The sequence below is a fragment of the Dermacentor albipictus genome, chromosome 1 (assembly GCF_038994185.2).
Source record: "Dermacentor albipictus isolate Rhodes 1998 colony chromosome 1, USDA_Dalb.pri_finalv2, whole genome shotgun sequence".
Taxonomy (NCBI): domain Eukaryota; kingdom Metazoa; phylum Arthropoda; class Arachnida; order Ixodida; family Ixodidae; genus Dermacentor; species Dermacentor albipictus.
Window position 1 is genome coordinate 107837591 of NC_091821.1, and position 26278 is coordinate 107863868.

General features: G+C 46.4%; 1 protein-coding gene across 9 annotated transcripts; it reads left to right on the forward strand.

The window, feature by feature from the left end:
• On the forward strand, nucleotides 1–26278 carry LOC139049170 (uncharacterized). 9 transcript variants are annotated; one of them, XR_011508155.1, is made up of 16 exons: nucleotides 1–1662; nucleotides 1731–1798; nucleotides 1879–2077; nucleotides 8566–8759; nucleotides 8845–8901; nucleotides 10075–10749; nucleotides 10820–10932; nucleotides 11006–15160; nucleotides 19847–20274; nucleotides 20352–20551; nucleotides 20629–20828; nucleotides 24362–24559; nucleotides 24636–24835; nucleotides 24909–25105; nucleotides 25182–25385; nucleotides 25464–26278. XR_011508155.1 is itself a non-coding variant. In XM_070524505.1 (16 exons), exons 11-15 carry the CDS (start codon nucleotides 20680–20682, stop codon nucleotides 25358–25360), a joined length of 837 nt encoding a protein of 278 aa, XP_070380606.1. In that variant the 5' UTR covers nucleotides 1–1662; nucleotides 1731–1798; nucleotides 1879–2077; nucleotides 8566–8759; nucleotides 8845–8901; nucleotides 10075–10749; nucleotides 10820–10932; nucleotides 11006–15160; nucleotides 19847–20274; nucleotides 20352–20551; nucleotides 20629–20679; the 3' UTR covers nucleotides 25361–25385; nucleotides 25464–26278. The 9 variants fall into 9 exon arrangements, 8 of the variants coding, with proteins under 8 accessions (XP_070380606.1, XP_070380602.1, XP_070380565.1 ...); XM_070524505.1 differs by having other exon boundaries at nucleotides 24388–24559; nucleotides 24656–24835; nucleotides 24929–25105; nucleotides 25202–25385; XM_070524501.1 differs by having other exon boundaries at nucleotides 24393–24559; nucleotides 24656–24835; nucleotides 24929–25105.

Here is a 26278-nt window from a genome sequence, read left to right on the forward strand (position 1 = left end):
TGTTCGGGCACGCAATTGAAGCTATAGAATTTCAATTCTTTTTTTTGTTCCAAGAGAAACGATGCGGCAGGAGCAGACGACTGCGCGTACAGCCAACTCGACACATGTCGCGGCACGCGCTCACGAGTTGCAAGTCATGCTCGCTGCCGGAGCCCAACGCGAATGCGAAGGCGGCCACGGAACCTGTATGGCGGAACCGCGAAGATTCCGTCCACGGGTTATAATATCCATGAAACTACGGCGATAGCGCTAACGCCATTGAATGTCCAAGAACACAGTGGAAGCATGTGGAAGCTTCTAGAACATTCCGAGGTCGGCAGTTGTACGCAGGCTGCAACTTTTTTTTATTATTCCTTTGGTTTAACATCGCCCTCGCGCCAGTCGCGGGGATAACAGCGGCACGGCGGCTAGCGAGCCGGTGACGTAGTTCGACATTAGACCAATGAGAGAAGAAAAGAAATTGCCCGGGTGTATCAACGCATGCGCCGAAGAGCTTGGCATCGCGGTCGTCGAGGGCACATAGCGAGCATCCGGGGGCTTGGGCCACCATTTTGCCTTTTCCGTCTGCTTCGGCGTGCGTCGTGTCTGCTGCCTTCTGCGTCGCACCGTACTTCGAGCTCCTGCTGGTCTTAATTACGCGCTAACAGTGGCACCGCTTGTCGAAGTTACACGCTGCGCATCTTCCCGCCTTCGGCCGACTCTGAAAGCACTGGCTTCATGCACCGGACCTGAAAAATGTGAGGCACTCCTCGAGAGACTTGTTGCCCGACCCGCCAGCCTTCTCCGTCTCTGCAATTCCTGGCCCCGCTTTCGAGCTCCCGGAGTGTAAGTGACCGCCAGCCGGCATAACTACGTTACTAAACGCCGACGACACTCCAGTCGAGCCGGCGCATCGTATATGAGCCGCAAGTCGTTCCTGCCGAGTACTCGTTCTTTTGTTTGTGCGCGTTTCCACCCCCTGACGGCGCCGGGACTATTGAACTGTGGATGAACTCTGAGCGTGGCCACTAACCCCAGGACCTGCGCGGCAACCCCTCGTCACGGCGAGCGTCGTCTCTACGAGCTTCGCATCGAGCGTCCTAAACGCTCAAAAGGCCTGTGTGTGCACTTTGTGCATTTATTTCTAAATGGTCTAGCTAGCGAGGGTGGCGCATGCCTTAGAGCAGTTAACTGTTCAGTTGCACTAGCTAGCGCTCACTAAGGTTGTATTGCTACACTACAAAATTGCGTAAAGTTAGTGTTGTTGCTTAGCTGTAAGCCCGAGGTTTCATGGGCATGGCTTGCGGCCACACGGGTCTTCTCCGTGCCGGAATCGAAGAGGACGGGCCACGTGTTGCGGGGTGGCGGTGTATAGCTTCAGGTTTTAGCTGAAACAGGCTTAGCTCACACTAGGCAGGCTACAGCTGATAGCCGTCCTCTTACGACTGCGTCAGGGACATGGACCCATCCGAACGGCCTTGCGACCCGACCCCACTATTTCGTGACGTAGATAGCCCGCGCGCGTCAGTGCGCGTGCTATCGAGCGAAATGTGGGAATGACGGAAGCAAACGGCATTCGGACATAACCTCGCCAGCTATTAGGCACTAACCCGCTCTGCGCAGCACCTCGACGCCGGACGTCGCCTGCTGTTCTCGTCGGAGCTGGGCCGGGCAGCAGCTACAGTAAGCGGCCCGTTTCGTTGCCGTTGTTCGTTTTTCGATGTGGGCTTAGTGTCCTCGCTATTTTCTAGAGCATCACTCGCACCGCGCCCGGTCTACTGTGTTCCCTCGTCGGTGTTGCCTTGTGGCCCTGCACCGGGTAAATACCACGTGCAGATGAATAGTAGTACTACATCTGGTGTTCTCGAGTGCTTAAAAAAAGCCTTGTTGTCGTTCCAGGATCCCGAGGTTCGCTTTCGAGATTGCGGACCACGAGTCGGAAGGATATCCAGCGTGCTGCTCCACGTTTGCCATCCTCCAACGTCCCCCACCGGAGATGGCCTTGAGCACCTCTTACCGTGGCTGACCGCGTTGGCTCCTTTGCATTTCCACGTTCATGGCGTCCTTCTGCTACGGGGAACTTCGTTTGCTACTACTGGTAAATATCGCTTAAACACGATTCGTACTATCACTATGTCCTATTATTATTATTATTATTATTATTATTATTATTATTATTATTATTATTATTATTATTATTATTATTATTATTCATTGTTGTTAATATTTAGTTGTTCGTGCTTTTCCGAGTACTGCAGCTCTTGACTCGAAGCAAAGCAGGTGGGACTACTTCAGGCACAAGCGCCCGTAGTAGGAGCTGCAACGTGTTATCGCTTTGCCAGTTGCTCGCATGTCGTAGTTGATACTGGACGCAATAGCGCATAAAAAATTACGTGGCTTCCGCGAGCTGTTCGAATCGATGCAAGAGATGGTTTCTTTGCTGTTTGCGTTAATTGACGGCAATTGGCGATTTGTTCTTCTTTTTTTTAACGTCGTATGCACTCTAGCGCCGAGTTAGTGTGATTTGTTGCCTTGCGTACACGACTTGTTTACGTAGTGCACAGGACAGCGATGCGGGATTTGCTTGTGCACCATTGCTCATTGTTGGGGAGAAGGGTCGACGCTATCATTGCCTCACACGGCGAATGATAGAAGTGGTAAACTCTAAATAAATTATGGGTATTTACTTGCAAAACCAATAATACGTGTGGCACTTTTCCATAGCGAGGTATTGGGCTAAGAAGCGGGAGATTCCACCCTGAGCACACCGTAACTAGCTCTCGGATGACCGCGGCGTGTTGATGACGCATGTTAGAACGATGGAGGCCGGTGACTGCTTCGAACGTGAATGGTTTATTGAAGTAGCTCGCGACAAGGAGCCTTTCTCGTATTCGTCTTCGAGTACTTTGATGAAGATATTTTACAGGCTCCCGCCTTCCAACTTGCATGAGATAGGCTTTGACGGGATATTTGAGGCACCCTTCAAAGATGTTCGCAGATGTTCCGAGAAATTATTTGTTGCCTTTCTGAATTAGACAAGCCCTTATTTCGTCGCGACCAGGGTAACTTCTTTCAATTTGGCACATTTTCAAATATGTTCTTCGATGCATAAATACTGTAATAAAACGACTAAATTCTGACCTAAGCAACTTATCTGCGTGGTGCACAAGTAACAGACTTCAACCCTTCGAAAACTCAGTTATGCTTTTTCATACACATAAACGCTTCAACGCGCCCGCGCCATCGCTCGTCTTACAAACTTATGTTCTCTCACCTGCACATGAAGTTGTCTTCCTTTGCGTCAAACTTGACCCCCAACTTAAATTTAACTTGCATGCTGACATGGTCTAAAAAAAAATTGCCTTTGGAATAAGAGTACTAATCCTAACGCGCTCGTATTTTCCACAAAACGTTAGAACTTCACTTTATTACGCATTTATTCACTGTCACTTGCAATACTGCATCTCAGTTTGCGGAAACACATATTGCTCGCACATAATACATCTACAACATTTACAAAATCAAGCCTTGAGGATCATTAATTTCTCTAGTTACATGTCACATGCAGTACCAATTTTCAGTTCCTTAAAAATACTACCATTACGTTACATGCTCCAGCTCAGATTGGTTTTACTAATATAACGCACACTAAATCATGAAATAATTTTATATGCATTTAATAACTCTGCTCTTACCAACACTAACAATACGAGATTTCCCTCTAACAATTTTTTACTCCCTCGAATAAACACTAATTATGGAATGTTTACTTCCCTTTTTACGGCCATTAAATACTGGAACAAACTACCACCCCATATTAAAGCCTGCCGCACAACATTAACATTCAGGAGAGACGAAGAAATATTTACTAACGACACTACTGGCTACTGATTCATTACTATAAGTATATATTGTGTACATATCTATTTCCCAGTTTTCAATGATTCTGTACTTGCCTATTGTATCGACAGCCTTTATTTATTGGTTATTCTATATCTTCCTTGGTCTTCTTTTTTATCCTTTCTTAGGCATTTCAAATTTTTTGTCGCATAGTCTATATAACATTTGTACTTTGCGTATTGTAAGCATATATTTATTTCTAATTATCTGTTACATTAACCCAGTGTCCTTTGACATATGTTATTCCTATGTTTCCATAATGTGTCAATTACTACATATTTATTTATTCCTACGCTGTATCGGTTTCATTTGCTTGTGTTTTGAACTTCAATTATTGTAAGCAACTTTTTGTATTTGTTTATTTTTTCATGAACTTCGTGTTTCCTGATGTCTGTCGCTGCTATGTTGCCAAAATGTATTAAATGGTGCAATGTTAAATTACTAATAGGAGGTCCCCCTGACAGTTCTTGTAACTCCGGGACCTCCTTCTGTACTAATGATGAATGATGAAAAAACGCCTGACCCGGTCTTAACACCAGAACATTAGCACCTATTTACTTAAGATATTCGCGATGCCATCTCATCCACCAAGTTTTTACGAGTTCGCATCAGCATCGCCGTGTTTCTTCAACGTCTCCGTTGTATAGCCTTGTTTGTCCACTTTGAAGCTGTTGGCGTCCGCCTATGTTGGCAGGTATCAGTGGCATGGGTTCAGTAGATTCGCCATGCACGTATGTTAACGGTCAATTGTTGAGCGCTCCTTCAACTTCTGCTACAATTGTGCGTGGCTGCTCCACTGAGATTTTTCGCGTCAATGTCTTCAGGCTTCGTGTGAGGCACTCGAAAAAACCTCCTACACCTCCATGGGGCGCACTCGGCTCTTCTTTTCCATTGGTGGGTACTGCAGTAATAATTCGCTCATTCGTGCCCAACAGCTTCAAGCATTTTCTTCTCGGCCTTAGTAAAGGCACTGCCGTTGTACGAACAGATTACGGCAGGTATACCCCGTAGTGCGGGGTATAGCCGGAAAGCTTGAAAAAAAAACTGGATATTGACATGTCATTGGTCATCTTCAAGTGCGTTTTCACCGCGTTTTCACCGCGCAGGTGAAAACGTATTCTTCCACAATGTCGTATTTGTTTTTGGCATAAAGTCTTCCGGTGAAGTCAGCTCCTGTGACTTGCAATTACCCCGATTCGTTGACTCTGTCCGCCGGGAGGGGAGGCAGATTTTAATTGGCCTCTTGTCGGATTGGCGGCCTGTCCAATCCGGACAGGCCACCATTGGAATCTGAACCTGGCAACGTTTAATGCTAGAACGTTATCTAGTGAGGCGAGTCTAGCAGTGCTATTGGAGGAATTAGAGGGCAGTAAATGGAATATAATAGGGCTCATTGATGTTAGGACAAGTGAAGTATATACAGTGCTAAAAAAGCGGGCACGTCCTGTGTTACCGGGGCTTAGCGGAGAGGCGAGAAATAGGAGTCGGATTCCTGATTAAGACTATAGCTAGTAACGTACAGGAATTCTGTAGCATTAACGAGAAGGTGACAGGTCTTGTTGTGAACCTTAACAAGAGGTACAAATTGAAGGTCGTGTACGCTCTAGCATCCAGTCATGATGACCAGGAAGTCGAAAGCTTCTATGAAGACGTGGAATAGGCGATGGGTAAAGTCAAAACAAAATACACTATACTGATGGGAGACTACAATGCCAAGGTAGGCAAGAAGCAGGCTGGAGACAAGGCAGTGGGGGAATATGGCATATGCACTAGGAATAGCAGGGGAGAGCTATTAGTAGAGTTTGCGGAACAGAATAATATGAGGATAATGAATACCTTCTTCCGCAAGCGGGATAGCCGAAAGTGGACGTGGAGGAGCCCGATTGGCGAGACTAGAAATAAAATCGACTTCATACTCTGTACTAACCCTGACATCATACAAGATGTGGACGTGCTCGGCGAGGTGCGCTGCAGTGACCATAGGATGGTAAGAACTCGAATTAGCCTAGACCTGAGGGAACGGAAGAAACTGGTACATAAGAAGCCGATCAATGAGTTAGCGGTAAGAGGGAAACTAGAGGAATTCCGGATCAAGCTACAGAACAGGTATTCGGCTTTAACTCATGAAGAGGACCTTGGTGTTGAAGCAATGAAAGACAATCTCATGGGCATCATTACGGAGTGCGCAATAGAAGTCGGTGGTAACGCCGTTAGACAGGAAACCAGTAAGCTATCGCAGGAGACGAAAGATCTGATCAAGAAACGCCAATGTATGAAAGCCTCTAAACCTACAGCTAGAATAGAACTGGCAGAACTTTGTAAGTTAATCAAAAAGCGTAGGACAGCGGACATCAGGAACTATAATATCGATAGAATTGAACAGGCTCTCAGGAACGGAGGAAGCCTAAAAACAGTGAAGAAACTAGGAATAGGCAAGAATCAGATGTGTGCGTTAAGAGACAAAGCCGGCAATATCGTTACTAATATGGATGAGATAGCTCAAGTGGCTGAGGAGTTCTATAGAGATTTATACAGTACCAGTGGCACCCACGATAATGGGAGAGTAGTCTAGAGGAATTCGAAATTCCACAGGTAACGCCGGAAGAAGTGAAGAAAGCCTTGGAAGCTATGCAAAGGGGGAAGGAAGCTGGGGAAGATCAGGTAATAACAGATTTGTTGAAGGATGGTGGGCAGATTGTTCTAGAGAAACTGACCACCCTGTATACGCAATGCCTCATGACTTCGAGAGTACCAGAATCTTGGAAAAATGCTAACATAATCCTAATCCATAAGAAAGGGGACTCCAAAGACTTGAAAAATTATAGATCGATCAACTTACTGTCCGTTGCCTACAAAATATTTATTAAGGTAATCGCAAATAGAATCAGGGACCCCTTAGACTTCTGTCAACCAAAGGACCAGGCAGGATTCCGTAAAGGCTACTCAACAATAGACCATATTCACACTATCAATCAAGTGATAGAGAAATGTGCAGAATATAACCAACCCTTATATATAGCTTTCATTGATTACGAGAAAGCGTTTGATTCAGTCGAAACCTCAGCAGTCATGGAGGCATTACGGAATCATGGTGTAGATGAGCCATATGTAAAAATACTGCAAGATATCTATAGCGGCTCCACAGCCACCGTAGTCCTCCACAAAGAAAGCAACAAAATCCCAATAAAGAAAGGCGTCAGACAGGGAGATACGATCTCTCCAATGCTATTCACAGCATGTTTACAGGAGCTATTCAGAGACCTGGAGTGGGAAGAATTGGGGATAAAAGTTGATGGAGAATACCTTAGCAACTTGCGATTCGCGGCTGATATTGCCTTGCTTAGTAACTCAGGAGACCAATTGCAATGCATGCTCACTTACCTGGAGAGGCAAAGCAGAAGGGTGGGTCTGAAAATTAATCTACAGAAAACTAAAGTAATGTTTAAGTCTCGGAAGAGAACAGCAGTTTACGATAGGTAGCGAAGCACTGGAAGTGGTAAGGGAATACATCTACTTAGGGCAGGTAGTGACCACGGATCCAGATCATGAGACTGAAATAACCAGAAGAATAAGAATGGGCTGGGGTGCGTTTGGCAGGCATTCTCAAATCATGAACAGCAGGTTGCCACTATCCCTCAAAAGGAAAGTGTATAACAGCTGTGTGTTACCAGTACTCACATATGGGGCAGAAACCTGGAGGCTTACGAAAAGGGTTCTGCTGAAATTGAGGACGACGCAACGAGCTATGGAAAGAAGAATGATGGGTGTAACGTTAAGGGATAAGAGCAGATTGGGTGAGGCAACAAACGCGGGTAAATGACATCTTAGTTGAAATCAAGAAAAAGAAATGGGTATGAGCCGGACATGTAATGAGGAGGGAAGATAACCGATGGTCATTAAGGGTTACGGACTGGATTCCAAGGGAAGGGAAGCGTAGCAGGTGGCGGCAGAAAGTTAGGTGGGCGGATGACATTAAGACGTTTGCAGGGACAACATGGCCACAATTAGTACATGACCGGGGTAGTGGACAAGTATGGGAGAGGCCTTTGCCCTGCAGTGGGCGTAACTAGGTTGATGATGATGATGATGATGATGATGACTTATGTGCCGCAATTCAATTGCAGCTCGTTCACATCTGGCAACTTTGACTACTCCTTAACCACCGGTTTGACTTTATCTGTTAAGTCGGCACTGGACAAAACAATTCATGTCATCCGCGTACAAAACTTTTTTTCCTATTGGTGGAATGGTAGCGATATTTACTTATAAAGCAAAAAATAAAGGCTGCCCTAAAATACCCTTGTGATACACCTTTAGCCATCGACATTAGCTTGGAGATAGATGCACCCGTGAAACCCATTGCCACAATTTTGGTGATAGTTTCTCAGTTAAGCACCCACCCACTAATTCTGTAAGAAAATTCCGTGAGAAGTGCTCAGTATTTGACTACACCAAAGGCCCGTCTTAGGTCCAGAAATATTCATACTGCATTCTAGCTATTGTTCAATATTTTATTGCTTCCTTTGTTTGCAACATTGGTAGCTCAGTTAACTTCTCCCGTTGAAAGCTCCACTGGTGTCGCGAGACCACTTTCATGCTTTTTCAAGAAACCGAGCAATCTTTTTTTTTGTGCAAAACGCTTTGGTGTGTTCTAGTGGAAATGCTCAGTACGGAAACTCTTTTCAGGATCCCGACGTCTGCGTTCGATTGAAGCCCATAAGTTATCCAGTGAGCTGCTCCCCGTTTGTCATCCTCCCAACGACCCCCTCGGGAGATGGCCTAGAGAACCACTCGTCTCTGGCCCATCGTGTTAAATTACCTTCCCTCAACCATGGCGTCCTGCTGGCAGTCGGAATCTTGCTCTTCGCCCGCCACTGGTGGTGAGTATCGCGTACTGACGTCTCGTACTCTTGGCTCTGTCCTCGAGTGTTCAACAATGAGCCCGCTGCGGTTCTCGTTTTGCAGATGACCATTTTGGATGGCGATGAGCGAGGAGAACGTCCGAGGCAGTTTTGCCAAAAGGTGGGAAATTCTACATATTGTGGATAATATGTCCGAGATCTCGGTGGAAATTATTCTGGCAATGAAAAACGTGTTAAATTTGACGTCAGAAGTGCTTTTTCGCTTTAATGTGCTGCAGTTTACAAAAGCGTGGCAGTTTGGGCGAGCTGGTATGTCCTGATTTCTCTCGACTTGTAGCGCAGCTCAGAAAGGGCAAAAAGGAAGGGGTAATCAAAGGGAACGTTCACTCTGTTCTCCGTTCCCTTTCATTACCCCTTCCACCTCCCTTTTTGCTCTTCATGAGCTGTGCTGCAAGCCTAAAAAATGCAGTGAACAAATATGGACAATAGTTGTTTATCTTCGCAGACAACTGAAGTCAATGCTACATGCCTGAATTATTACACGGACGCTATTTTGCGACATTTCTGAATGTCATCTTACGGTTGGCCAGCTTCGGTTGCGCTTTCTCCAGCTGACTGCAAGTTGCAATGACACGCATTACCAAAGGCTCATGTAAGCGAGCTCGGCCACTTTTTGAGTCTCCTGTGCGAGTAAGACTAAATTTTGGAAGCAGTTTCAGCAAAGCGGGTTAGATCTTTCGTTAAGGCGCTGAATTGCTCCATTACGGGGTTATGACCACCAGTTTCATACGTTTTGGGTCATCTAGTGTTCAGACAGAACCTGGCCATGTATAACAAACTGAACATCGTTTAATTCTTATTTTCTCAGCCAAGTATGACGCTTGAAACATACCGATCAGGAGCGGGAAGTGTAGCTTCTTATTTCCAGATAGCTTTCTTGATTGATATTATATATTGCTTGAACGCGTGAATAGCTGCCACTAGAACTCGGTGTACGAGGTGTGGAAGGCATTTTATCGAGGCGCTGTACCTGGTTTCGAAACTCCCCCCCTCCCCTTTTTTTTTCTTACTGCCGGCCACTCAGACGCACACATCTTGGGCTCCATCGTGCTTGTTTAGCGTTTCCTTGTCGAATGGGTTTTAGTTCTGTCAGCTGCAGTGAATTTGGCCACAGGTTCTCAGCAAGCCACTTCCTCACAGCGTATAGATGCTTTTATGAATAAATTTGGTCCTGGCGTGTGGAAAATTTCCACCCACATATGTGGAAAAATTACACGTGACAATTTGGCAGCACTGGTTTCTGCTCAAAATTCCAAGTATTTTCTTGCCTAAGTTCCAGATCAGATGCTTCTGAGCAACAATCCTTCCGCGGCTGTGGCCGTTTGCACATCGGCCGGCAACTGGACATCAGCCTGAGTGTGGCCACTAACCCCAGGACCTGCGCAGCAACCTCTCGTCACGGCGAGCGTCGTCTCTGCGAGCTTCGCATCGAGCGTCCTAAACGCTCATCAGGTGGTCTTTGTGCATATTCTAGATGGTCTAGCTGGCGAGGGTGGCGCACACCATAGGGAAGTTCACTGTTTTGTAATTTTGTAATGTATAGCTACATTACGAAATTGCTTAGCTGTAAGCCTGAGGTTTCGTCGGCCTGGCTTGCGGCCACATGGGTCTTCTCCGTGACGGAATCGAAGAGGACGGGCCACGTATTGTGGGGTGGCGGCGTATAGCTTCAGGTTTTAACGGATATAAGGCTTAGCTCATACTGCGCAGGCTACAGCTGATAGCCGTCCTCTACGAGTGCGTCAGGGACATGGACCCTTCCGAATGGCCTTGCGACCCGACCCCACCATTTCGTGACAAGGTAGCCCGGGCGCGTCAGTGCTATCGAGCGAAATGTGGAATCACGGAAGCGAACGCCATTCTGAAATTGCCTCGCCAGATATTAGCTATTGCGGCGACCTTACGTCGCCGACGGTCTGGAGCGGAGCCCGGCCGTGCAGTAGCTACGGTGAGTGGGCCATTTCTTTGCGGTTCCTGCTGTTCTTTGATGGTTGTTTACTTTCCTCCTTGCGTCGCAGATGATGACCTTGATCACCACTCGTGCCGTCACCGACCGTCTTGTTTTGCATTCCCTCGGCGGGGAAGCGTTGCTGGTGGACTGGACTTCGTTCCTCGCCCGGCACTACTACTGGCAAGTACCATGAACACTAGAATCGTAGTATAGCTGTGCTCTCGAATGTTTAACAAGCCCTGCCTAATTTCAGGTTTCTACCGTCTGCTTCTGAAGTGCGCCAACTGTACCTGCCCTCACGCAGCCTCGTTGAAAGACTGTCCCCGCATCAAGAGGGAGCGCGCGGTTCTGAAGCAAATGGCCAGAGACACTACGGCTCACAGGGAGGCAGCCGAAGTAGTCCGACGTCGACGCCATCGTACGTCTTCAAAGAAGGCGCACGCGCGAAGCGATAGTACCCGCTCCACTACGGTACCACTTAGTCGCGCCGCGAAAGGGCCCAACACTTGCACGAGGAAATCAGATAAGACTCTAATTCTTTAGAGGAATGGCTGACGCTACCGAGCCGCTCCCTTGCGAAGGAACCTCAGAAGGCCGCGGCCCTATCGGAGCGTTCTCCGGCCACTGCTGAGTCACCTAAGACAGATCGTCAAGTCATCTCGGTGCTACGTTCCCTCATGGAGGCAATCCGAACGATTTTAGTGGACATGGGGACACCGTCTGCTCGAAGCGCAATCAAAGTACTGGAAGCCTTAAGCCCAGTGCTTGAATCCCTCGATGGCTACCCATAACCCATCCTTCCGAAAAGAAGTCAAGGCAGCGTCCGTCATCCATTGGAACGCCAGAGGGCTAAAATCACGAATTTCAGATTTTCCGTCAGTATGTGTACAACGCTGTTTCTACTCATCGTCATTTGTGAGCCCAACTTGTCGAAACCAGACTGTCAGGATACGAATGTATCATGTCATCAACAAATTGTGCATGCAGCAAAATTATCGTTTTTTTCGTCGTGAACTCGCCTATGTTTTGCAACCAATTGCTCCCCACGACGACAATCAATATATATGCATCACATTTAAAAAGAACAAACTCTTGTTTACCCTCATAGGCGTGTATATATCGCCTTCCAGCAATTTCGATACTAAAAGATTACGGATATCTTGAGTGCTTGTCCCGCCCCATGGGTCATCGTAGATTTCAATGCACACCATCCAGCATGGGGAAGTAGAAAGACAAATGCAAGGGGACTAAGATTAGCAAGCATCACCTACAACTACGGCCTTACTCTCTTGAACGATGGTAACCCCACCTTTCTTCGAGGCGTGACATACGGCAGCTGCCTCGACCAAGCTTGCGCCTCCAACTCTCTCGCCAGATGTATGAAGTGGTTTCCAGATATTGAGACACATGGGAGTGATCACATTCCCACCTATCTGAACATCAAAGGCTTGTCTTCTAGATCTGGCCCACGGAATACCATTCGGACGATTCAATGGGCCAACTTCAAATCTGATATGGAAGATGCCTGCCGCGAGAGCCTATCCTCTGGGTTAAGGCAAACAATTAAAAATACGATGCAAAACGCCACTCGCATGCTGACGATCTGTTACACGCGAAACGACTTCGAGCACTTCGTCGCCGCGCGGAACGTCGATATCTGCGTACAAAATCAATCCATGACCTTAGGGCAGCCAGGAGGATTCAAAAGATTCAGCGTCGAATGGATAGATTAGCGTCGGAATGTTGGGCAACGTTTTGCCAGACACTCTACCCCCGCAAGTCGCTGTCTCACATTTGGAAAAAGGTGCAAGGTCTGCGTTGCCTTCCATAACAGCGTTTTCCATTCAAGGCGCTCGCGCTTTTCCAAGGTCGGCAAGACATCGTGCGCAGATGGCAGACAAAGCGACACGTCCAGATCCTCCAGCCCGAGATGACGTCCCCCATTCCCGCGATTGCTGATTGCCGCATGGACCTTCCTTTTACAGTGGAGGAGCTCGAGGCGGCACTAGCTCTCTGCAGGCGCTCATCATCTCCGGTTCCAGATGGTATATCCTACCGAGCCTTGTGCTATCTCGGAGAATCCGCACGGATAGCATTGAGTCTCTACAACATCTCATGGCAAGAGGGAAATGTTCCTGACGAATGAAAAGTCAGCCGTCTGGTGCCAATCTTGAAGCAGGGCAAATCCCCGCTAGAGCTCACCTCTTACCGCCCAATAGCGTTGGCCAGCTGTGTAGGAAAGATAATGGAATGGATGATCCTTGACCGCCTGGAATGGTACCTTGAATACAAGATTTATCCGACTTCCATGGCTGGTTTCCGACGTGACCGCTCTTCCATGGGCAATGTAGTTGATCTCGTTTCAAATGTCCAGCACGAAAGGTCCCGAAAACGTTAATCTGCAACTTTATTTTTAGATGTGCAAGGGGCATACGATAACGTATTACATCAGGCCATTCTCGACGCTCTTGTGACGGTTGGCTTAGTTGGTCGAGTATTTTTGTGGATTGCAAGTTACTTATCTGCATGATCATCATGTGTTATCTGACTATGGCCCAAGGCGCGACGCTATACCAGCAGGGGCGTTCCTCAAGGCGGTGCTCTCAGCCCGACGCTATTCAACCTCGCTCTTATTGGGCTTGCTTAATACTTGCCAACTACCACCAACATTTCAATATACGCAGATATGTGTCTGGACTTCGGCAGTCACACGTCCTCAGATACGTGCACGGCTTCAAAGAGCGGCTACTTTGACAGCGAGCTACTTGTGTGAACAAGGTCTCAGCATATCACCAAAAAATGCGCCCTAGTGGCATTTACTCGCAAACCAATGACTCCTTATGTCATCTCAATCAATGGGCGGACCATTTCCTATGTCGGAGCCAAGATTTCTTGGCGTAATTATCGACCGAGACCTCTGTTGGAGCCCGCACGTGGCTTGCATGAAACGGCGCCTGACAGCAACCTCCCAGTTGTTTAACTACTTGACAGGAAAGACGTGGGGGATGTCAGTTGACGCAATGATGAAACTCTACAGAGCTCTTTCTCGGTTTTTTTAAGATAGTCTATACCTGTAGTGAACAACGCCTGCAAGACGTATTCTTGTTCTGCAGACAGCACTAGCTCAAGCACTGTTTGCCTTGGTTTGCCCAGATGAACGTCAACAGAGGCTACTATTGCGATTGATCGGGACCATCCAATGCAAACTCGCATCATGGTGGAAGCCCTGAGAACGCACATCAGACATTTTGCACGTGCCCCCTATCGCGACCTGGCAACACTACCTTCAGACAGGCACCAATCATCATTCTCTAAAACTATCGTCAAGTACAACGACAAACTTCCCTCGGGCTTCACCGCTGCATCTAAACCATCGATACCCCCTTGGTGTCTTGTCAGCCCCACAGTTCATCTCAGCGTACCAGGAATCGGGAAAAAGTCTGCGCTGTCGTCGCCTGTGCTGAAACAACTGTCTCTGCTTCTTCTGCACAAGAGGTACGCGGACAGTACACATATTTATACTGATGGTTCCACACACATCCAATGTTCTTCCGGTGCTGTGGTCGTCCAAGCAAGAGGTATTACCATCAGCTTTAGAACTGATAACCCAACGACATCTGCGTAACTGCTTTTCGCGCTGCACTTTGTTTCGTCAATCGGGAACCATCTCCACAATGGTCAATTTTCACTGACTCAAAGACAGCCCTACAATCTGTGCTATCAGCCCTGCGTCGCGGGCCATTCGAACAGCTCGTGCTCGATATTAGATGCCTACTCCATACATCGCATGAGAAAGGACAGCACGTAACGTTTCAGTGGCTGCCAAGTCACTGCGGAGTCATAGGAAATGACGCCGATAAAGCCGCTCGGACAGCTCTTGAACAGACACAGGAAGAGGCCATACCACTTTCACGGTCCGACGCAGCCAGCAGACTTCGAGTGCTTGCACCGAGATCACGCTCTCTATGGTGCACAACAAGCAGCCAAACCAACCGGAGCAATCGTCAACACGACCTGCCCTCTTTGATGCATCTCTGTATGCCAACTGGGCTGCGCCGAAGTGAGGCCACCCTGCTTTATCGCTTATGGCTGTGGGTGGCCTTCACGAAATCTTACTCGTTTCGAATTGGAATGGCCGACAACGCTCTCTGCTATGCCTGTCTTTGCGAGGGGACGCTGGAACACATTCTGAGCGACTGTCCTGAATATAATATTCAGAGACAGTCCCTGGCGTCCGTTCTAGCGCACCTTGAGAACAGACTATTGTCATTGCAACTATTTTCATATATCGCCTACAGAAGACATCGCAGCTGAAGGTGACGAAGGGATTACTTCGGTTTATGAAGGAGACGGGCTTGGACAAGCGGCTGTGACAGTGATGTCACGTACCGCGCAAGAGTGACAGACTGTAAGTATGTGTGTGGCGTGTTATGTGCTCTCTCTCTTCTCCCCATCTTTCATCCCCCCATCCCGCTCCCATGTGTAGGGTAGCAAACCGGTTAAGCTAAACTGGTTAACCTCCCTGCCTTCTCCACTTTTCTTTCATTGGTTCCTACCGTCTGCTTTCCATTGCGGCTATTCACAAGCATATCCAGCGGGCGGTTCTGCACATCTATTTTCCGGCCGTGTCACGCCTGCATTTTTCTCGCTGGTGGCTTTCAGCTGGGAGACGCAGATTCGTTAAACTCCCTGCACTACCTCTGACAAGTACCGTCTATACACTCCAATGGTACTACGGTTGTTTTCTCGTGTGGCGGATAAGCCCTGTGGCATTTAAGGTTCCGAACGTCAGCTTTTGAATGAAGCCGTGTTTTCCTCTGACGGCTATGGTTAGTGTTCTCTGTGCTCCTTGTCTTAATCCTGTTGCTACACCTTGCCGGCTCCGCAAGTACAAACTTTGTGGGCTTCCGATGAAATTTGCTGTCGAATGTATTTATTATGCAGACGTTCGAGGTTAGGTTTATGCTTCGGAAAACTTCGCCACAGAGTTTCCAAAAGGCTTTTGTATGTCGCTCTCCCAGTAAGACGACGTTGAATTTCTTCCGTTCCTGGTTATATTTCTTAGCTGATTTCATTTCCTCACCCGTAATTTATTTCGTCTACTCGGAGTGCCACATTTTTCACAATGCTTTTGTAACTCTACGTAGTCTTCACTTTTGTCGAAGGTTGCCCTCCTATTCAATATTTCCTCCCACTTTCCTGGTTCCGCCCATCGGGTCCGCAGAAGTTAGAGGAATAGGTTCTCCAGGTTCATCGTGAACTTGTGTTAACGATTGCTTCTTAAAGGGACCCTGAAACGCTTTTGACGATTTTCTACAAACGTACTTAGTCGTTAGAGTAGGTCCTTCTGATCATTGACACATCTAAGTGCTCTGCGTAAAGCGTGTAATTTATTATAAGGTTTTAAAAATGCACATCGCTGCCGATCGCAGCGCGCTGCTCGGCGGAATTTTAAGCCGCCCCTACCCATATGACCGAAATTACCCATATGACGTCAGCGGGGCGTGCTATCCGATTGGCTGACCAGGGCGCATAATCGATAATTTTTCCAACTTTCTGGTAAACAAATGATCTTCGTAATAGTTGGAATGTTAGTTAATTTCTTTTTATAAAGAGAAAGTAGCAGAAAGAGAATGCGCAAGAACAATTTTTCAGTACACTTAAGCACTTCCGGCACACAGCAAGTGTCGTCTGCTTGTGTTACAACGTACTCCATTTTGACGAGAGCTCCGCGGTCAGAGTTGGTCTCAGTCTTTTCGCGAGCACTATGATTCGACTTTGTTGCCTTGTGGACTGCAAACGTAGCGACTGGCAGTATGTCAAGCTGCGACATGGTGTCCCTCTGCAGGGCAGCGTACGAGCGCACTGGCTGCTGCGCATCGGACTGCCGCTATCCGATCGGCGCCAGGATTTGCGCCTTTGTGGCCGTCACTTTACACCGGAAGATTACTAACGCACTAGCGTTTCGCGAGTCCCGTATTAGGGCAAACGTAAGCGCAAGGGGACAGGGTCTGGCCGCTTGACTGTGCCGTAACGGGATGAGCCGAGATGAGCAGAAGGGCAAATGTGAATGGTCTGCACGGTGCAGCCTCCTGATGGCACAAAGCTCAACCATACACAGTAGCAGCAACGAAGCGTATTCTTCTTTGCTGCTGGTGCGTATTTTTCGCAGGAGTGTAATCATCAACACGTTGTTTTTATAAATGTTTAAAATGTTTTACACTTCGTTAGAGCAATATTAGCGCTTTGTTTGGCTGGTTAAGCTCTGCGCCAACAAGTGTCTGGACCGTGCAGACCGATCAGGCCGCTCACGTACGTCTACGCCAAAGTTCCTTCATCAGCTTGAGTTTATGCCTCCTGTCATTTGCCGATATGACCAGCTTGCCTGTGGCTAACGGAATACCAGACACGTTCGGCGCTACGACAGAATGCTCGCAAAGCACGCTGCTTCGATAGCTCTCGCTTGGGGTCGACAGCCAAGCGGCTAGAGGAGAGGTTTCGCGCGGGCGGGGGCGGGCTCCAAAACAACCGGATGTGGACGATTTGACGTCGCATCGTGACGCAAGACCAGTGAAGGCGGAGCTTAGCCCCGCTCGCTCGGCGAACGAGTTGAGTAGGAAAAGCATGGCTGGGGAAGAGGGTAACTTCTAATCGCTTGTAGCTCCATTAATACGCAACGCTTCACTTAAATTGTGGTGCGAATGTTCTACTTAAGCTGTACCCTACGCGTCTACAAAATTTGTCCGAACCGTTTCAGGGGCCCTTTAATGATACCACCTACTTCGTATACTCTAGTAAATAGTTCTCCATTATGCAGTACACATCAACCTATCGCTTTCCGAAGTAGACTTGAAAACTACGAATGAGCCTTTCACAGAAACCGCCCCCACACGGTGTTTGGTGGAGGAAATTTCCACTTGGTGATAGGTCATAAATTCAGTTGTTTATCGACGTAATCTTGCTGTGAACGCATTCAATGCCTTATTCGTTCTCCTTGCATTGTTGCTGAGCACATTTATGTTCGAGCTGAGAAACGCCGAAAATACTGTAGAAAACTGATGTGAAGCGTCTCCACCAGTTTCGCAGTGTACACCTCTTGTCACGGCAAATGTGAAAGTTGCTACACAGAGTTTGGCTATGTCTCTTTTTTTGTAGTTGCTCCCAGCGCACCGTTGAAACGTAGACCAGCTATTTCAATGTGGTCTTCGTTACTCCATCCTCAAGAGGAAGTACTTGCTCTTAAGACCATCAGGAATTGTATCTTAACCACACAACGCACTGTCGTATTATTTCTTTCACGTATACGCGCCAGTGTACCCCGTACTCCACCGTGAAGTTTGTCCATATAGGTGTCACACTGCCAGCGGATTTCTTCCATTTACATGTGATCGGGTGCTGTTCGTCTTGTGATACGGGCACTACCGAAGGCGCCCTTGAAGTCTCATTGGGTCTTTACCTTAATATATCTGGTATTCACCTACTGCCCGCACATTCGCTTGCTTGCTGAATTTCTGCAATTTTTCAATATACACACTTTGTTCTAGCCAAATGAGGCAGGCGTCGGCGGTATTTATTTCTTCTGCTTTTAGTGGACCGTAGAACTTCTCTAATATTATTCACGGACCGAAACATTCACGTTGTTGTTCTCCCAATATTCATGTCACGGCCGAACTTGTCAACTTCAATGCCTCGTCTTGAGATCCTTTTCGACGCATATCTGGCACAAGAATAGTGTCCTTTCCTTTCATTATTAACCGGTATTTTATGACGGCTATTTGGCCTGTAGCAACAGGGATCCCTTCCACAAAATTGTTCACTACATCTTTTCGACGGGGACTCCAGGTTATCTCTGCTCAATTTTTCACTACTATTGACGTATCCCCATTCTGCTACTGAGCATTTTTTTTCTCTTGTCCGTGTTCAACGGGTGCTTCGTGCATTTTCTTTCTCCAATGCAGCACGATTGTACAAGTGGTCCGATACTTTACTGTTGCTCGCAAGTTCTAATTTGCGAGACTGACGACGGTGTTCATTAGAGCTACTCTGTTCTTTGCCAGAACCAGCAGTGTCTCCACTCTGATATAACAGTACCATGAAGGTCGCACTTGAATACACCGCCGGGCTTGCATCTGAGAAGTGCTCTGAGAAGCGCATCGACATCTGAGTTGATGTCGATGCGCTCTTGATGCATTTAGTCCTTTACCTTCCTCGGCATATTTTTCCATAGGTTATTTATCTTCGTCTGGGAGAGGGTTGTCCCAAGATTCCGGTTTTTTCCCGTCATTGAATACCGATATTAGCTGTTCCAGTACAGGACGTTAAATTCCAGCCGACCGAATATTTTTGCCCTGGCTTGAAGTACTCTTCGCTTGGTGAGCATTTAACTCCAGTCCTTCATGTCGATATGATAGCAGAATACTGTCGGCCGTGTCCCAGTTCGTTCCTGGAATACTGGTCTGGCTTGATCACGTAAGAACGGCACCTTGATGCGCATTTAAATTCTCATTTCTTCACTGTTTGATGTCCCTTTCCAAAGATTCATTGCAGCTCCGCGAAATTTTTTTTGCTTCTATGTACACGCCTTTTGCCTGCTTTATGATATTCCAAGCATAACTTCATCAATGCAAACATAATTACGTTTGCTGTCATTGCAAGAATTCCTTCCAAAATTCATTCAGTGTAGGTACATCTGCATTCAAATTTCCTCCTGTCTGAAGATAGTCATCCAGAACAGTCCTGATCTTAACCACGAGTCGTCAAATACTTTTAATTTTCTTGCTAGTCGATATTCTCGAATTGCTTGATGGCGCGATAAAGTAGCTATTGTTCAGATTCTTCCGAGCACGCTCATTCTGCCATTCCAAACGTGAAACATCTCGCATTGAACAGTTGTATTTTTATCTCGGTACTGAATTTGTCTAGTGCCTTCGAGATCGTCTTCCGATTGCTACTTAGTTGATTTCCACGTTAACTTGCTCTCTACATCCTTCTGAACAGTCCTTGTGACTACACAGTCCACTTTATGCATAGTTTCTTTCTGAAGAGTTAAGCCAGTATTTTCCGCCATTAAAGTTGAAAATGAAAATTTCTTCAGCTCCTGCGACGTCAAGAACCATGGCGAGTTTCGCGTTTCGCAGTTCTCTTCTACACCACATGGGTCAGGCACAATCCAGTCGAGAATTTTCTATTTTCCATTGTATCTTCGTTTGGTCTTTCCACCGGGCTTTCCTCCTCACCTCCACTACTACTGGTAAGTGTCATTTACACTGGACTCGTATTACGGCTGTTTTCGTCCAGTGGTTAACAAATAAGCACTGTCGTTACAGGTTCTGCCCTCCCGTTTTCAACTGCGGTACACAAGCGTACCCAGCTTGCCCTTGCACGACTCTACGGTCTGCGCTCCAAAAGATTACTTGGCAAGGAGCATCACCTCTTCCAGGAGCGACTACTGCTTCTACATTCCCTCGCCAATCGCATCCTGCTGGTAGACTGGACTTGCCTCCTCACCCTGCGCTACTACTGGTAAATGTCGTTTACACGGGACTCGTATTACGACTGTCCTCCAATGTTTAACAAATAAGCACTTTGTGTCGTTACAGGTTCTGCACTCCTGTTTTCAACTGCAGTCCACAAGCGTACCCAGCGTGCTCATGCACGACTCTACGGTCTGCGCTCCAAAAGATTACTTCGGCCACGAGCATATCCTGTTCCAGGAACGTCTTGTGCTGCTTCTACGTTCCCTCGCCAATGGCGTCCTACTGGTAGACTGGACTTGCCTCCTCACCCTGCGCTACTACTGGTAAATGTCGTTTGCACGGGATTCGTATTACGACTGTCCTCCAGTGTTTAACAAATGAGCACTTTGTGTCGTTACAGGTTCTGCACTCCTGTTTTCAACTGAAGTCCACAAGCGTACCCAGCGTGCTCATGCACGACTCTACTGTCTGCGCTCCAAAAGATTACTTCGGCCACGAGCATATCCTGTTCCAGGAACGTCTTGTGCTGCTTCTACGTTCCCTCGCCAATGGCGTCCTGCTGGTACACTGGACTTGCCTCCTTACCCTGCACTACTACTGGTAAATGCCGTTTACACGGGACTCGTATTGAGGCTGTGTCTACCAGAAATTATTGTTACAAGTTGGGTTACATTACGAGCATTTAGTATGCAGGAGCAGGTCCCATAGTCGGACTGTATCGGGACCTTGTGTACAAGAACAGTTACGATAGTTCAGATCTCGAAGCAACACTGGCATATAATGTAGTATACAAGCAACAGGAACTGAACATTAACAGAGCAAAAATACAGATTTGATTACCAATAACAAGGTTTAGCTCATCCTATGGTAGCAAGAAGATTATGGGAATAAAATACCCGTTTTTTATCTACAAGAATAAATACAGAACGCAAAGAACGGACAAAAATGGTTACAGTAATTTCTCTCATTCGTCTGTCAATAAAGGAATTTTTAGTTCCCTTTGAATTGGTGTAAAGATATTGTGCTTTTCCTAATGAGAGGAAGTGTTCCATACTCGTATGGAAAAATTCCACGGTTTGCTTACCGTAGTTGGTGCGGATTCTTGGTTAAAGAAAATCGTTATTCAACGTGAATCTGGTGGTACTATGAATTGTCAAGTTAGAGCGTGAAAATGTGATCGATGGTAGCTCATTATGTAGAAATATGTAGAAAAATATAACCAGTTTGTATTTAGTGAGCCGAGAAATAGTAAGGAAGGGGCATTACAAAAGCGGGAACTATAAGTAATTATGATGGCTCGGTTCTGAACTGTCCGTAGAGATGCAATACGAATATTATAGGTGGTTTCCCAACATATTATACCAAAAGCAATATGAGTGCACGAAAGTGGTAAAGTGAGAGCAATGTGCTAAGTGTGAAGTAAGCGCGTGCTTTAAGATGCTGTACAGTAAGCTGTTTTCTTTTATGTGAGCAATATGATTGTAATATTTCAGATTACAATCAAGTAGAACGCCAAGGAAAGATGAACATGAACTTGGATGAAGGCAGTGGGGACCAAAACTGAAAGGTGAAATGGAAGCTATGTTTCGCTGATGTGAAGAGAATACAACAAGTTTAGTCTTAGTTGCATTAATAGATAACACGTAGACATTACACCTTAGAATGTTTTCTAAGTCAGCATTTAGGTTGTTAACGAGAGATGACATCTTTACGAAAAGATAATATGGTGGTATCGTCAGCGTGCACAATGCATTTTGTCGAAGAAAGACAATTAGGTAAATCATTAATATAAACAGAAGTGGCCCCAGGATGGAGCCCTGGGACACACCGATGTTAGTAGTTGCTGTCGAGAATAAGCACTGGAAACAGAAACTTGAACACGGTTATGTAAGTAGCTTTTTAGTTGCGAAAGGGCGGGACCGCAAATACCGATTGCTTCGAGCTTAGAATAGGGTATTATGATTTATGCTATCAAATGCTTGCGTTAGATCGATAAAAACTGTGGCGGCGAGAAATTCCTGGTCGATAATTTTTTTTTAGTTGGTCCATAAGATGAATAAGTGCCAGCGCTGTGGAATACCCATGGCAAAAACCGAACTGGCGTGCAGAGAAGACGTTAAATTAAGATATTTCGTTAGCCGCATTTCAATTAGTTTCACAATAACTATCTCAAAGAACGGCAGATTGCTAATAGGTCTGTAGTTGTGCAATGAGTTATCGCCCTTTTTAAAAACTGCGGTAGCTCTGCCGCGCTTCACTTCAGAAGGAAATAAACCAGTCTTGAATAATTAACAATAAATGAAAGTATGTCTGAAATTAGGTGCGCAATTAATGTTAGCAGGAAGCACCTCAATTCCAGGGCTTGTCACTTTTAGGTTATTTATAACAGTATCCATTTCTTCTGGCGTTATAGGAAAAAAAGGAATGGTGGTAGACAGTTCATGTTGATCATCTGTGCAGAAGTAGGTGGATTATTAGAAAACTGCTAAAAGCCTCGGCTATTTCAGCAGGGAAATCGAGCTTACTCCATCCTTTGAAATTTTGGATACCTGGTTTAGTCGTGTCTACTTAAAAAAGAGTTGACAATCTCCCATTCCTATTTAGTGTTATTAGCCGCCTGTAAAATTCTTCGCTCGAAATACAATAGTTTAGCTGGTTTTATTTTACAGTTAAGTGTTACAGAAGCTTTCATATCGGGCACTTAGGTTCATGTTAATTGATTGCCTTTTAGTTTTCCTATATAAATTATCCCATTTGCGCATTTCTAGTAACTGCTGTGAGAGGCATGAATTCTGAAAAGTGACATTATTTTTGCATTTCTTTTTCGAGGTGAACTTTCGGAAGTATGAGATAATTAGCTTAAAAAATTGGGAAAAGGCTTTCTGCGGGTCGTTTAGTGATATAATTTAAGAACAATTTGTATTAGCAACAGTATTTATGAAGCTAACTTTGTCAAGAACATTTTTAGTGTGGGCACGTGGGCAAGGTCGCACATTAGAATTAAAACGTAAATGCAGGGGGGGGGGGGGGGTAATGATCACTGATGTCGATGTGGAAAAATTTTGCCTCTGGTGAATGAATCAGGTTTGAAAATGCATGATCAATAAGTGTGCCTGTACCATAAGAGACTTCGCGTGTGGGAACATTAAGCAATCACATTCGTAGCTATGGACCAAAGTAGTGTAGTTGTACAAATAGGTGATGTTTCGAGTAAATTAATGTTTATATCATCTATTAGAACATTTTTGTTTTCTAGTCGTACAGTATGTAAAATAAGATCCAGATTGTTACAGAATTCATTGACCGACGATGAGGGAGAACGGTGAATGCAGCTAAATATGAAATTCTTGCTATCTTGAGCAAGAAAGCAGTTACTGAATTAAATCCAAACCGATTCGCACTTGGTAACCGTTAAGGATAGATCTAGTCTTCTTCGATAAGCAATGTTAGAAGAAACATATAAGGCAGAACCACCCTGATTAGTAGCAGGTCGGTTGCCGTATTCCACTTTGTAGTTAGGGAAGCAATACAAATTTGTCATCGTCAGATAACCAGGTTTCAGAATGGCAATTAGTCAGAATGGACTAGTTAGCGATGCGAGGAAATTATCAATAGCGTCGAAGTGTTTATGAACACTCGTAGCATTAAAATGAATCATAGAATGAAATCCGTCTAAGGATTGATTGCATTTCAGTATAGAAGCAATGTTTGTTGTCAATTGGTTGAGCAAGTATGCCTTGTCTAATTTGGTTGGGTCGGATTCGTAACGAATATGCAGAAATTTGCTGTTAGTAGTCTTCCTAGCCTTATATTGGCAGTTGCCCGTCCAAAGGAACATTGTTTCTTTCTTCAAAGTTAGCCTTGTTAGATGGGGGTCAGATGCTAATTTAGAAAAATGGGAGCGTTCGAAGAGCCGGAAAATCCAATGTTCATGGGACAGTTTGGCTTTACGCGCTTTACTAACAAAGTAGGCTTTCTTCGTTCTCGAATGTAAACGAGCGATGATATTCTTCTTGTCATTAGATCTGGTGGGAACGCGATGGACAATGTTCAGATCGCTAGGCCATACCGGACAGCAATTTCTGTCCCCTACCTCATAAAGTGTTTAACAATTAAGCACTGTGTCGTTACAGGTTCTGCACTCCTGTTTCAATTGCAGTACAGAAGCGTACCCAGCGTGCTCCTACACGACTCTACGGTCTGCGCTCCAAAAGATTACTTCGGCCACGAGAGAATCGCCTGTTCCAGGAGCCGCTGCTGCTTCTACATTCCCTCGCCAGTGGCATCTTGCTGGTAGACTGGACTTGACTCCTCGCCCTGCACTACTACTGGTAAGTGTCGTTTACACGAGACTCGTATTACGACTTGTCCTCCACTGTTTAACAAATAAGCGCTGTGTCGTCACAGGTTCTGCACTCCTGTTTTAGATTGCGGTACACAAGCGTACCCAGCGTGCTCTTGCACGACTCTACGGTCTGCGCTCCAAAAGATTACTTCGGCCACGAGAGAATCGCCTGTTCGAGGAGCGGCTGCTACTGCTTCTACATTCCCTCGCCAGTGGCGTCTTGCTGGTAGACTGGACTTCTCCTCGCCCTGCACTACTACTGGTAAGTGTCGTTTACACGAGACTCGTATTACTTGTCCTCCACTGTTTAACAAATAAGCGCTGTGTCGTTACAGGTTCTGCACTCCTGTTTTAGATTGCGGTACAAAAGCGTACCCAGCGTGCTCTTGCACGACTCTACGGTCTGCACTCCAAAACATTACTTCGGCCACGAGAGAATCGCCTGTTCCAGGAGCGGCTGCTGCTTCTACATTCCCTCGCCAGTGGCGTCTTGCTGGTAGACTTGACTTCTCCTCGCCCTGCACTACTACTGGTAAGTGTCGTTTACACGAGACTCGTATTACGATTTGTCCTCCACTGTTTAGTAAATAAGCACTGTGTCGTTACAGGTTCTGCACTCCTGTTTTAGATTGCGGTACACAAGCGTACCCAGCGTGCTCTTGCACGACTCTACGGTCTGCACTCCAAAACATTACTTCGGCCACGAGAGAATCGCCTGTTCCAGGAGCGGCTGCTACTGCTTCTACATTCCCTCGCCAGTGGCGTCTTGCTGGCAGACTGGACTTAGCCTGGTGCTCTTGCACTTAGTTTTGGTAAATATCGCGTACACACGACTGTACTGCACCTGCGTGTTTCCGAATGACCAACAAACAGGGCTTGTGTCGTTTCAGGTTCCCAGTGTTTGCTGTCGCTTGTGGCGCAAGAGAAATTTTCCAGCACGTCCATTTACAAAAACATGCCTGGCCTTACCTCACGAGCAACAATCTTCAGCCCGATCGTCCTGCCGCGTGCTCTCTGCAAGCTTACTCATGAACTCGGGACCGCGTCGCACGCCTGTCTTGGCGGTGTCCTGCACTGTGTTGACGGCGTGTTCATGCTCTGAAGGACTGCGTGTCGTCACCGTCCCGCGACCATCTATCCGATGTGCTCCTACAGTTCGCTGTTGCCCTTTTCCGCAGGCATATTTAATAAGTTAAGTGTAGCAAGCTTTTCTGCTTTGAAAGAGTGGTACGTTGCTCAGCGAATGGATGGCGCTTCTAGAAATGGGGTAATACGAAGCAGATCAGTAAAAAAGATTTGCTTACGTGGACACCACTCAGTCCTTAATAAAGACTTTCAATGTTTTCATGAGCCAATCTGTAAATTTTTGGTGGCGAGAGTAATGGACGTTCATTGACATTGTGCACTTTTGTAGTAGTAGTATGTTTGTCACCCACTCTGTGCTTTTTTTTTCGATCGAGAACGTATATGGGCTCCGCTGCTAGCTGGCGCACTTCGAATTTTTATATTTTGGTAGCATTTCCAGCGTCGCAGTTGTTTCACTTTTCCCAGTTCATTCCTGTTGAAAGAAATACTTTGTTAGACCAGGCTTCTTGAGCCCAAAGGTGGGTGGCCTCCTCAGTCCAGGTAGGCATGGCTCGCTGCCGCCGCACGAGCCCTGTACACCAACCGTAGCTGGCTCTCAGGGTCTTGCGTCACCAGCAGA

Excerpts from the sequence above, each read along its gene's own strand:
- LOC139049170 (XM_070524464.1), top strand. The coding sequence starts at position 20,680 with ATGCACGACTCTACTGTCTGCGCTCCAAAAGATTACTTCGGCCACGAG. Across the intron at positions 24,560-24,655 it reads CTCGCCCTGCACTACTACTG|ATTGCGGTACACAAGCGTAC; the intron begins GTAAGTGTCGTT and ends CTCCTGTTTTAG. Across the intron at positions 25,106-25,181 it reads CTCGCCCTGCACTACTACTG|GTTCTGCACTCCTGTTTTAG; the intron begins GTAAGTGTCGTT and ends GTGTCGTTACAG.